The 12,680-nt window shown below is 36.8% G+C and overlaps 1 protein-coding gene across 7 annotated transcripts in view; it reads left to right on the top strand.

The window, feature by feature from the left end:
- The window catches only part of ZMYND11 (zinc finger MYND-type containing 11), a 110,356-nt gene that overhangs the window by 53,582 nt on the left and 44,094 nt on the right, over nucleotides 1–12,680 (top strand). For all 7 annotated transcript variants that reach the window (XM_069778173.1, XM_069778171.1, XM_069778172.1 and 4 more), the window contains one exon: nucleotides 11,404–11,563. In XM_069778173.1, coding sequence (XP_069634274.1) covers nucleotides 11,404–11,563 — 160 coding nt within the window. The remainder of the gene's footprint in view (nucleotides 1–11,403; nucleotides 11,564–12,680) is intronic.

Here is a 12,680-nt window from a genome sequence, read left to right as displayed (position 1 = left end):
CATTTTCCACATTTTTACATCCTCATGTATGTTTTAAATGTGACCATGTGAAGCAAATAGCGTTATTAAAACGGGCTCTTCAGAATCTGGTACATGTTAATCAAACCTGGTCAGTTGTACTGTCGTGGAAGAGGTCAGTATTAAAGGAGGTGCTCAGGAAAGCTCACATTTACCAGTTGGGAAAGGATGAGGAAGAACAGTACAGTGAAGTTTTTTTCCCTGCCATGTAGCGTAATAGTAGTTCATAATTATGCAAGGGTAAGCAAAAGTGTGGAGTACAAGGTCCTACAATAAGAAGCAGGATACTACTTCCTCAGCAGGCCACATAGCTGCTTTTAGTGGCAGCCTGTCTGTTGAGTGTTCACCTCTGAGAAAACTGAATTCAGTTTGTATTGGGTTGGCTTAATTATAGATTTATGCATTACAGAAAACAAACACAGAAACACATCACCAGGTGGTGATAGGGTAGAAGACTCTTAAATACCTTTTTATGTGTTTTCTGTTATAGTCAAGGACAAAGCACTTTGTGTCTGATTCCACTAAGTGAATCTCCTTTTCTATTTCTTTTACTTCTCTTTCCCATGATAAACTTCAGTTGCTTCTTTTAGCCCCAAACCAATGGGGTTTTTTCTGTTTTCATAACACTATTTTTATGTTAAACCAAGAGAATGAACTAAGTCCAGAGTTTTAAAGCTTGTAAATACTTAGTCATAGATAATCCTGGGGGGAAAAAAAGTCTTCTGTGCTTTTTCAGCAATTTTTGATCAATTTGGTTAAAAATCTTTAAATTAATAAAACAAAAAGCAATCTAGACCTGATCATTTGACTCCCTAATAACAAAATTTTTAGTAAAAGTACTATTTTGGTCATATATAAAAACTCTGCATTATGTGTGCATAACTACCAGTTACAAGCATAGCAATATGTTGCATAGAAATACGATGGACACCAAAATATTTTACTTGTTTGATACATTATTTTTTTATACTGATGACTTCACAGTGAGGTTAAGTGATGCATTCAGGTTGAAATTTTTTGGACATTTTCAAAAGTTCAGTTATATGCTGTAAAGTAATAAACAGAACACTGAAAACTGCATATATGCAAGAAAGTACAGGGAATCTCACCAACTTTTGCATCATAACTGATACACAATTTTGCTTGTAAATTTGTACTAAGCCTGACCAGTGGGGTAATATTCAGCAAGCTAATGAGGATTTTTAACATCCAGATTCACAAAAACGTTGAAAAGAAGTCATATTTTATAAGACCCTTGAGAAGGAGTGATAGATTCTCATTGATTGCACAAGGAATGTTCACAATGGCATATGTTCATTAAATTTCACCTGTGTTACCTGTAGATAGCTACATTTGTCATAAAGCTTTTATCTGTTTCTTCATATGGTGTGTCGTGGTTTAACCCCAGCCAGCAACTAAGCACCACGCAGCCACTCACTCACTCCCCCCCCACCCAGTGGGATGGGGGAGAAAATCGGGAAAAGAAGTAAAACTCATGGGTTGAGATAAGAACGGTTTAATAGAATATAAAAATAAGAAACTAATAATGTTAATGATAACACTAATAAAGTGACAGCAGTAATGATAAAAGGATTGGAATATACAAATGATGTGTAGTGCAATTGCTCACCACCCTGCCAATCGACACCCAGTTAGTCCCCGAGCGGCGATCCCCCTGCCCCCACTCCCCCCAGTTCCTATACTAGGTGGGACGTCCCATGGTATGGAATACCCCGTTGACCAGTTTGGGTCAGGTGCCCTGGCTGTGTCCTGTGCCAACTTCTTGTGCCCCTCCAGCTTTCTCGCTGGCTGGGCATGAGAAGCTGAAAAATCCTTGACTTTAGACTAAACATTACTTAGCAACAATTGAAAACATCAGTGTGTTATCAACATTCTTTGCACACTGAACTCAAAACATAGCACTGTACCAGCTACTAGAAAGAAAATTAACTCTATCCCAGCTGAAACCAGGACATGGTGTTTAATCTTATTTTGTTTGCGAGTTCATCATGATTTTCTGTTTTGGATATTATGTAACTAATATTGCTTGTATTAATGGTCTGTTTTAAGAGCTGCTTTTAGACATTTTTGACTAAGGAGGGTGGAAGCAGGGATGACAGGAAAAAATTACAAAATTTCTTGGAAAAAAGCTATAAAGAACCTAGCTGCATTTACTCTGAGTAGTAGTAGAATTAAAATTTCTGATTTAGTAATTTGGTAAAAGTGTCATCCTGACTTTATAATGCATATTAATAATTACCTTTTTTTCGCATCAAGCTCTTTCGTTGATATAGATAATTTCTTCAATTTGTGTAACGATTGTATCTAATCACATTAATTAAACTGGTTAAAGAAATACATAAAAAGAAGTCTAGATATATTAAGCAGTGTTGTTTGTGACGTGTTAGGGATAATTGTTCCTTCAACTTGGTACTGAGCCACTCTCCCACCATGTGATAAAGAACATTGCTACCTGAATTGCTGGGTCTGCTTCACAGTGCTGGCTGTCATAACACTAATTCAGTGCCTAGTGTAGAAAACTCTTCACCATAGGACTGACAGAAATTCCTCCACCCTTGCCACCTTTTTTCCTGCTTTATGCTGACTACTTGGAATGGAAAGGATGGTGTAGCTGGCTGTGCAACCGTTAAGCTGGTGGGGGTTTAGCATAAAAGGCTATTTTGTTGAGGTGAGGTTAAACTTTTTGTGTATTTGCTTTGATCAGAAATATTAATGCATACACATCTAGTTCCTACAGTTCATTCTACAAAAAATAAATAGGTGCTCAGATGTTCTAATGAATTTTGCTTGATCAATTTTACTTATTTAATAATCCTTCTTTTAAGAATGCTTTTATGTGGTATTGCTAGTAAAGCAGTTTTTTTTATCTCAAAGGTCAGTGTTCTTCATTGATTCAGTAGGTGAATTCATCTCTGGGCTGAGCATGAGTATGACTGGTAAACAAAATGATTCACATTAACAGCACAAACACATGGTTATTAACAACAGCTGTACTCCTTGTTTGATGTTTGCTAATGAGTGCAAACTCATTTAAACTCTCCTTACAGTGTGTTACTATAAAAATTGTAATGTTCCATGTTTAATACTTTTCTTAGAAAATACATGCAAACTGTGAACTCCAGTATAAATATTGAGAAGCAAAGTGGTGAGAGTGTAACTGATTTGAAAATCACTGTCCCCATTTTCATTTTAATGAATATTCTCATGTACTCCATACTTCTATTAATATTTGTGTTGAAGTTGTGTAAGTTTACACAGAAAAATACATAACAGGCTATCTTTATTTCTAATTACTAAAAGCAAACCAATTTACTTTTTGTGTCACAACCAGTATTGATTTTTGCTCAAATCATAACATCTTTATAATATTTGAAAGTGAAACTTCTAGCTTACATTTGGTTTCTTTGCTGTAAATAAATGTGGCCTTCTATTAGAAGTAAAAGATAAAAATGAGTGTGACATAGCCATTTAACAGGTTGTTACCTGGCCTGAAGTGCTCATCAAGGCTTTCTCTGTAATCAGTGGAGAGAGAATGATTTCCAAAGCACTACTCATACCATCTATTTTAGGCTACAGTTTCATATTCCCATTCATATAAACAATATCATCACCAAAAGCAGTAGCCCTGCCCTGATGGCTTTTCCAGCCATTGAGCTGTTCCCCAGCTGGTAATTAGGTGAACATTTGTGTGACAGTGCGATGATTTTGAAACTCAGCCAAGCTAAAACTTATCTGACAAAAAAAAAAAAAAAGATGGAAAACTTTAAAAAACTGAATCATGAAAGCACTTGAATGTGTATTTTTTTAAGCATGTTTTGAATAGACTCTTAATATGAGCTGACTATTTCATTTGCGAGGTAGCTAGGATGTTATATTCTGAGTCATGTATTACTTGTTTGTCTCTTCAGTACATCTGCAGAAAAGTGCTGGATGGAACAGTGGCTCTGCATACACACAAGCAATTGTACATATGCATGCAATGCCCCTGAATGATGAGTGCTCCTGTTTGCCAGCAGTGCGCAGCGCACATACATGTACATTACCAGCAGTATCACATACAACTTTTTAGGTTGGCAAAATGGGAGCAGAGCCCTTTTTTATATAAGTTCCTCCTTAAGAAGCTGGTAGTAGTTCTGAAAGGGAGATTTTTGTAGATAAGGATTGAATAGGCTGGTACCTTAATTACTTGCTTTTCATGGTCATATTGGAGGTTTACACAGTCTTAAGTGTATAGGAAAGTTGTATGAGTGAGAATTGAAATTACTGAAATAAGGAATTACCTGAGCTAAAATTACTGTGTTTTTGACAGAAATGACCCAGGTGATTAACATTATAGGAAACTGCGTGGTGCCTGGGATATCTAAAGCATGCACAAAAAGATTACTCCTTAGCTTTGTTTTAGCAGCAGCAGAAACATCAGGCAGATCTGAGTTTCACTGAACTGCAGGATCTCACTGTTTCACTATCAAGTTTGTGCATTCTTTTTGTTTTATAAAAACACTGCACAAAATTAGACTCCATATTCATGCAAATGCTGTATTTCTAGACTATGAAGGGTAGACAAAACATTTTTAAAACATTTCCTACTTAGATGGTGTATGTGTCTTCAAAATGAATGTTGCAGATACTGATGTCGGAAAAGAAAATTCATAATTTCTCTGTAATTCAGTTTCTCTGTGTCCCCCACTTGGAATTTTGGACTGCACAAAATGTAGATCATATAATCAGTGTTTTATTGCACAGGCAACAGCTCTGTCAATGCTTACATGGTCTATGCAGTGTGTTGTTGGTATGTGGAGTACAGTGGAAATCAAATGCAGCCTGTTCATATACATGCATCTCTTTTTGAACTGTAAGTACAGAGGAAAAATGTTATGCTTTGGTTGTCTTTATCTTAGTGAATTTAATCCATAATCAAAACTTCAGAAACTGTAAACATATCAAAAAGTATCTTAGAAAACGAAAGTGTGGTGCTGTGTCCCCACTGTAAACAGTTCTACTTTCTGTGTGTCTGTATTGTCTTCAGCTCTCAGACCAGCTCTCAGTTTCTGGCAAGCAGGGAATTTATATTTCAAATATATTGTTCTGAAATACAAATACCCATAATGTTTAGCTGGTGTTTTGTGAAACTTGATTCGTACCACAGTGCTACATGTGGTGGGAGCAGGCAGCCTATGCTTTGGAGTTGAGACCTTGAGATACAACTGTGAGCACAAATCTTCACCTGGCTCTCCACAAGGATAGCTAGTGGGTTCCTGAGATTTGAGCCTGGTTATTTTAAGTTCTTATGCCATGTAGCTGTATTTGTTAAAAAAAAAAATTCAATCACAGCCTTCTCTTCCATTTTTACTTTCAGTATGACCAAGTGACCTATTCTTTGCAAATTAAAAAAAGTCTTAAAAGAAGTGCATGGGCCTTCTATAAGACTGCTGTCATACCCTGAATCTAAAGCAAAAGGCATCATTTCTCACCAGAGGTAGGAACACAATATGAAACTCAGAATAGATTTTTGGCTGCTTTCCTTCCATTTTTATGTATTATTCCTTAAGGTCTGTCCCTGAATCTAGGACATTTTTATATACCTGTAGGTAACATTTAAAATTAATGGCAGTCTTTCAGTTGAGTTTAATGGGATCTGCTGTATTTTATCAGATCTCAATTGTGAGACGGGATATGCATACAAGGAAATCTTAAGACCTTTGTTTCTCCCTGGATGAGCTGCTTAGCAGATAGTCTGCTGCTGCCAGCAGGCTGCTACTTCCCTTCCTATTGTGGAGGGTGGAGGCATCAAGCATAGACAGAGATAATTGATCAGACCAAGATTACAGTGTTTGCCACTAAAATTAGCATCTACCTACACTTGTCACACTGTTGTATTTTATATAAGGCAGCTATTTCCGATATGTATTTTACTTTAGTCTTTTACAGAGATGCTTGCTGTAGCAGTTTTTCAGTATTTTCCTTTTGATGAGTTCAGGTGGCTGAAAATGCAATTCCTTATGAGTCCAGAAAAACTGAGATTTTTTTTTTTAAAATAGCTGTGTCAACTTTCCACCTTAAATAACCTTCCTTCCTTCCTAGCTTGGCCAGCTTTGTTTTTCAGGCCACAACACAGCTGTGCCCATGTAAACCATTTGCTGCATCTCAGTAGACCACGGTTGGCTTCAAGAGGACTTTCTGGGAGCAGAGTTAGCTATTTACGTGCATTATTTTGTGGCCATATATATTAAGCTCTTTGGGACAGGGTTTGGCTTCGTGTTGTGTCTTGCACAGCACCAAGCAAGAGTTGTGAGCTGTGTGACAGCTGTAGGCAAAAAGTTCACCATCTGATCCCCTGCAAGTGTCAGCTACTGGTTTGCTCCCATGGTGATCACAGCTTTAGAGTCTGCTTCCTCCACACCCCTTAGATCAAAACAAACCTTTTTTTTTGAGTTTTAAGGTATGTTATGAAGCACATCTATTAGATGTAGGTTTTGAATAGAAAGACATGCTGAACACTGGCTAGTTTGAGAATTTTTTATTTTTTTTTTAAGTTTTAGGTGTGAATTCCTCATGTGCTGACAGAATTTGGTGCTTCTATAATGTCTCCTGTACATTGGGCAGGCAAGAGATTTAGAGGTGGATTAGGGTAGTCCTGTGGTCCAGTTTTGTCCAGCAAAGGGAGGTGGCAAGATCCAGTTGTGACTTAGTAGTGGCATGAGTTATAGGAGCTGTGAAGGAGAGGGAGTCTGGAAGGGCACGTGCCAGGTTTCCCTGCACATCATTCCTCCTCCACCATTGCAACATGGCTCAGGTGGGGTGTGCAGCAGATGGCTGTATGGCTTCTGGATGCCATGAGGCCTGTGAGAGCTGCTTGAGTCCTCACCTCCAGCTCCCTTGGGATGTCCCTGTGGTATCTGAGAGATGGTCAAGGTTTTAGGATGGGTGACAAGAATAAGGTATATAAACAGAAGAGTATGGTGATATTTTATCCCTCCTAAATTTGAAAAGACCTCACTACTGTTCATCTGCAGTCCCAAATAGGTTGAAAATTGTTGTTTCACATTTTTCTGATTGGTATTTTGTGCACTGAATACAGATGAGCATGCACAAACACATACAATCTACAAATCTATTAATGATTATCCTCTACCATTCTTCTCTAAATTTTTTTTTTGCTGTCAGATAGGTGTGTATATTAGCTATGTGCACATGTGCATTTACCTGATTCTGTTGGTAGTGTCTTGTTTCAGAAGGTCAGCACATTTACATATACATTTCATGGTGTGACAATGCTGAGGTTTGTTTAAGGGTGGTAATGAACAACCTACATGGTAAAGATTCTTATCCTTTGCTTTCCAAGTGGTGTTGCAATAATTAAAAACATGCCTTAGTAGGCTCTTAGAAGTTGATTACAAAAACTATAAATTTGCTAGATTTGCTAGATTTTTCTATGCTAATGTCAAGGACGTTTATGCTGCCAGTTTATAAATGGAGAAACTACTGACGTATAAATATTCTAATATTGAGCAGCAGTTCAGTTGCTTCTGTATCCTGCAGACAGGCAGCCTAATTTGGTGAGATTTGGAATTTAACATGCAGATTATGAGGCCAAACCTCCTCTTTTCATCAGACAGACCCTCATTTTGTATAGTAGGGATTAGCATAGTTAAATTGTATTTTCAAATGGTTGTTTCAGCCCCCTATCTGATTAGGGCTGGTTTGCTGATTTAGGAGATTTTACTTTGTCTTCATGCCTTATTCTGACCCACCTGAAAGTGCATTTGCTTTACTTCTCCTGGCTGGCTGCATAATAGCAGTGTAGGGATTGTATTACACTTCCCAATCTGTCGATATGGAGGACTGGGTAAGAGCGTAACAAACCAGTATTGCCTCAACTCCCTGTCTCCAAGGTAAGGCTAATCAGCTTTTGTTGAAAACAGCACTTGGGGATTGCTTTATCTCTCTTACTTGTTTTTTAACTTCTTGGTGCCAGATGCTTCAGTGCATGCAGTGCCAGGAAAAGACTTGTGCTCCCTGGATTAGTAGTGGCACTTCTGCACAAAAACATTTCAATATTGTTTTTCCCCGATCCAGTAATGAGTTTGATGTGGTAGTTAGAACTCCAAACATCATGCTTTCTTTCTCTAGGCTGGAGTTTAACTTATTTTGTGTTTCCAGCATCTTTCACATGTTGTGACAGTTTTTCACATTTCATTATTAAAGAACTTTAACTATCTTTTCTGGTTCAAATCCTGTGCCTTAATCGCTTCTTAGTTTAGCTGCCATTCTTCTGGCTGAAGAGAAACAAGATAGGATTTCATCCAGACCCTGCCAGTGTTGTTTTATAGTCTTTGTGAATATCTAGCCATGTACACTTCACAGGTTTTAATATAAGTAAAAATTTGGGGGGAGGGACCACTTTTCTAAGAGCAGTTCTACTCTTTGAAGTAAAAAGATTCTCTCTACATGTGTGTGCTTTCCTATGAAGGCTGAGAGCATTTTATTTTAAAAATGGAAAACATGGCCCTTGTGGATCTCCAGACTGCACAGTCTGAACATTGACTAAAGTATTCTTCAAAAAGCCACTGGGGATTTATTACTCCTGATTTACAGCTGGAGAAAATGAGGAGATTGTTTAGTTGGTGGCAGTACTTTCACTCTGCTTGAGAACACAGATTGGATTTGAGAAATGGGAGATTCTGAACCTTGTGCTCCTTTTCACTAGTGCACAACCTGTCACAGTTGAAATAGGCAGATTAAACCTCTTAGCTGATTACAGTTGGTTTAAGGCTTTTTGGTTTGTATTATATATCTATTCTGTTCAGAGATGTGAGTGAGAAATAATCACAAAATGTGTAGCTTACATTCAAGAGTTTCCTTGGACTGTGTTTCTGCAACTGTGGATGATGCAATGCAAAATACATGGTTTCTTCAGGAGGATGCACTGAAGATTATGGCACTGGGTTAATACTTGATTTCTGTTCTCAGGCCTATAGCAGCCTACTGTGTAACTGTAGGGAAATCACTTCCTTGCTCACTGCCTGATTTGTTCTGTCAGTAAAATGGGAAGAATGATAATACCTATGCTATGTCATTTGAGACTATTAAGGAGTTGAAGAAATTGCAGAAGACATGAATGCTGTGGCTCTGACAGGGACGTTAGTACAGAGTTAAAAGGGAAATTTGCTGAAAAACCAGTGAAGTTAGCAAATGTTGACAAAGATAATTTGCACTTAAAAAGCTAGCTATGTTATGTTTGCATATGTGCATATGTGCACACAGATGAAATACATGTAACATGAATAGGAGTATATAAAAAATGAAGGTTTTCCCCTATTTCAGGAAGTTTTAAAGCTTTAGCGCTTTATGCTTCAGCAAACTCTGAAAGTGAAGTAATAGATTTGAGTCTCTGCATGTTTAAGACCTCCTTGGAATTTGGAGAACTTGGAAAACTCATTTGTAGTGTTTAATATCACTTGAACAGGTTCTCATGTTGAGTTTTACTTTCTACAGAAGCAGAGAGAGATCAGGTTGGGCAGATGAACATCCACCCAGTGTGATACAGAACTGAACTAATCTGCCTATCTTCTGAGTCATTGCTTGGCCCTTGATCCTTTCTGCTAGCCAGCATAAGATTCATATATATTAACCTCGTTCACAGACTTGCACAGATTTTTGTTCTTTCTCTATTAATTTCCTTTATTATTACTTACTTTTTATGAAGTGGTAGCATGCACAAACCAACCAGACTTGAACCATGTTGTGGTAGACATTGTAAAATATAGTAAATGGCAGCATCTGCCTCCAAGAGTTTTTACCCTAACCCACCCTCCCAAGATCCTGCAAACATGCTGCATTTGTGTAAATTTTTGAGTGTCCGGTGTTGCTCTGATTATTGTATTGTATAATTTACGACACAAACACATACTTCTACTCAATCAGAAATTTACTATATGATTATATAAATTTATTTTCCTTTAGAGCAAAACAAAAAAATTACATTAGTGTAAACCAGTTATAGCGAAAGCTTGAGAGAGAATGCAGGATTGGAAAAGACCTTTATGCATCCAAAACAATAAGAAGTTTGAAAGGCCTATGTCTTCAAAGAGAAGGGTTGATTGAAGGGTTGACCACTAAAGTGGTCTTCCTCCCTTATTGTAATTTATAACTTCTAAGGCATTAAAAGTTCCTGTCAGCCACATTATTAAAAAAATCTGAACTGATGTAACTTTTTTTTTCATGTAATGCTACTGCTTTAAAATAATTTTTCCTTGATATTTTTTGTGAAGGTGTTTGTGATGACAGTCACAAAAGAATCATGGTTGCTGGTATTTATTATGAAACATGAAGTAGAAGATACTATAGCTGAGAGCAGCTTTTTTTTTTTTTTTTTTCCCTTAAAGCAGGCAAATTACAGATTTCTCTCCTAGGAGACAGGTAGAGACAGAGTACTTGGAGAAACCAAAAGGGAGAGAAATTCAGTTAGCCCTGTAACTGTAAGGGAGCTATAACTAGAAAAATATGTCCACAAAACAATTGGTTCCAAGTCAATTCACTTATCTGCTGCATGCGATTACAGCTCTCTTCACTTCTCCATGTGCAATGACTCATAGGTATGTTCTTGGATTTCTGCTAAAAAAAAGTCTGAAGTGTAATGATCTTAAAACAGGGAGGTTGTCTTTATTTGAGGGAAGATCATTTTATGTTGTTTACTCCATGTTGATATTTGGTGTTGGTCTAGAAGTAAATTATACTGGGTAAAGGTCAACATTGCACAACTGAATTTCATGTATATAGACAGCTTAGGCTGTATATGTTTTGTTCTCACCAGTGCAGTTCATCATAGTGTGATCATTGTGGTTATCTCAAGAAAAGGAGAAAAACCGCTTAGTACTATAACTCTAGCTGTTGGATTTTCATGTGATACATAAATTTCACGTTTTTTATAAAAGTGTTGTACTCATGAGTATCATGTAGATTCATTTGTACATCTTCAGACTTTCTATAGTACGTATGCTATAGGAAGTATTACAGACATGTAAGTTTCAATTAATTTAAAGAAGTTTCTTTAGGGGCACAAATGGATGTGGAAGTTTAGCAGAGACAAGCCCAAGCAGTGTGGGTGTTAGTTTTGGGGTGTGGTAAATTTTTTTAGTAGAAGATTACTGTGCTACTACTCGTCTAAGTGTGTACATGATAACTTCAAGGGGAAGAAAAGATGATTTAGAGTAAAAGGGGAGATTGTATAAATTTTGAGGGTTTAAAAACAACCTAAACCTTAGACTGTGTATTATTTTAAATCATATGAAAAAGAATATATTTTTGCTGGCGCATTTTATAGTTTAACACTAACACTTAAAGACTTTTGTGCTTTGTGTGCAGGTATATGTCTCGAGTCCATGGTATGCATCCAAAAGAAACCACACGTCAGCTGAGTTTAGCAGTCAAGGATGGTCTTATTGTTGAAACCCTGACGGTGGGGTGTAAAGGGTCAAAGGCTGGTATTGAACAAGAAGGATATTGGTTGCCAGGAGATGAGATTGTGAGTATAAAGTCTTTGAGAAAATAAATCACAATTTCTGGTATCTTAGCATGAAATTTGTTCTAATTTCTATTTAGAGATATTTATAGATGCTGTGTTGGTGGTTGTGAACAAGGAGGTAATGCACTCTTAAACTTTTTTAACCTTTTCTATTCCATAGAAGCTCTTTCTTCTCAAATTCTGAATTTTCTGCTATGAAACACTGGCAAAGTCCTTTGCTCAGTCATCCCTCACTTTTATGTAGTATTCTCTTCTACAGCTGTACAGGAAGACAGTAAATATTATTGGTATTACTTGAAATCCTCAGACGTCCTCAAATCCCAAAGATGGTATCTTTAAAAAAAAAAAAGACAAGAATTTTTGATTAATCTTGCTTTAATCTGAATCTGAGGAAGGAAGAACTCCTCCCTTTCAAAAGTACAACAAGAAGTTGTACATTTATATACAAACACACATGAAAAGATGTGTTTTACAGATATTTGTGAGAACGAGGGCATTCAGTTAGGAACGATTGTCTTAGCAAATTAGTTACAGGCATCCAGACACTGTTCCATTGGATGTGTAACATAAATATTTGAATAGAGTTAAACAGGTTGAAAGTTATGTGAAGGGAAGAAAAGCATGTGTTCTCTATCCCTCCATAGCTGAGATGGAATGCACTCACAATGTTAATTGAGAATAGTCCCATAGAGTAGGAAAAAGCTTGCACAGTTGCTTTGCCTTGTTCAGAAGCCCAGTCTCTGTATTTAAAAGACCACATTTTCGTAATTCAAAAAAGAGTTTGGCAAAGTTTTAAAATACTTGAACTAGGAACTGTTGCTTTGGAATATAAATTGCATTAAATACTGGTAAAATGGACAGCATTGTCTCAGACATAGATAATAATTTAAATTTTGAGGAAAAACAGAAAAACTCTACAGGAAAATAAATTCTAAAAAGCACCAAAATACTCACTGCATTATTGCAACCATCAATAAGATCCTGAAAGTGACATAACATTATTTTTTGGTTTAAAGTGAGAGAAATAGAACGTGGAAACAAGCAGTATCCATGACAGAAAACATTACGATTAAAATTATCCTAGCTACACTAATTTAAAGTATTGAAATATGTATTT

This window comes from Haliaeetus albicilla, chromosome 2 (assembly GCF_947461875.1).
Source record: "Haliaeetus albicilla chromosome 2, bHalAlb1.1, whole genome shotgun sequence".
In the NCBI taxonomy this organism is placed as follows: Eukaryota; Metazoa; Chordata; class Aves; order Accipitriformes; family Accipitridae; genus Haliaeetus; species Haliaeetus albicilla.
Note: the sequence above shows the minus strand (reverse complement) of the source record. Positions and strands in the feature narration are given on the sequence as shown.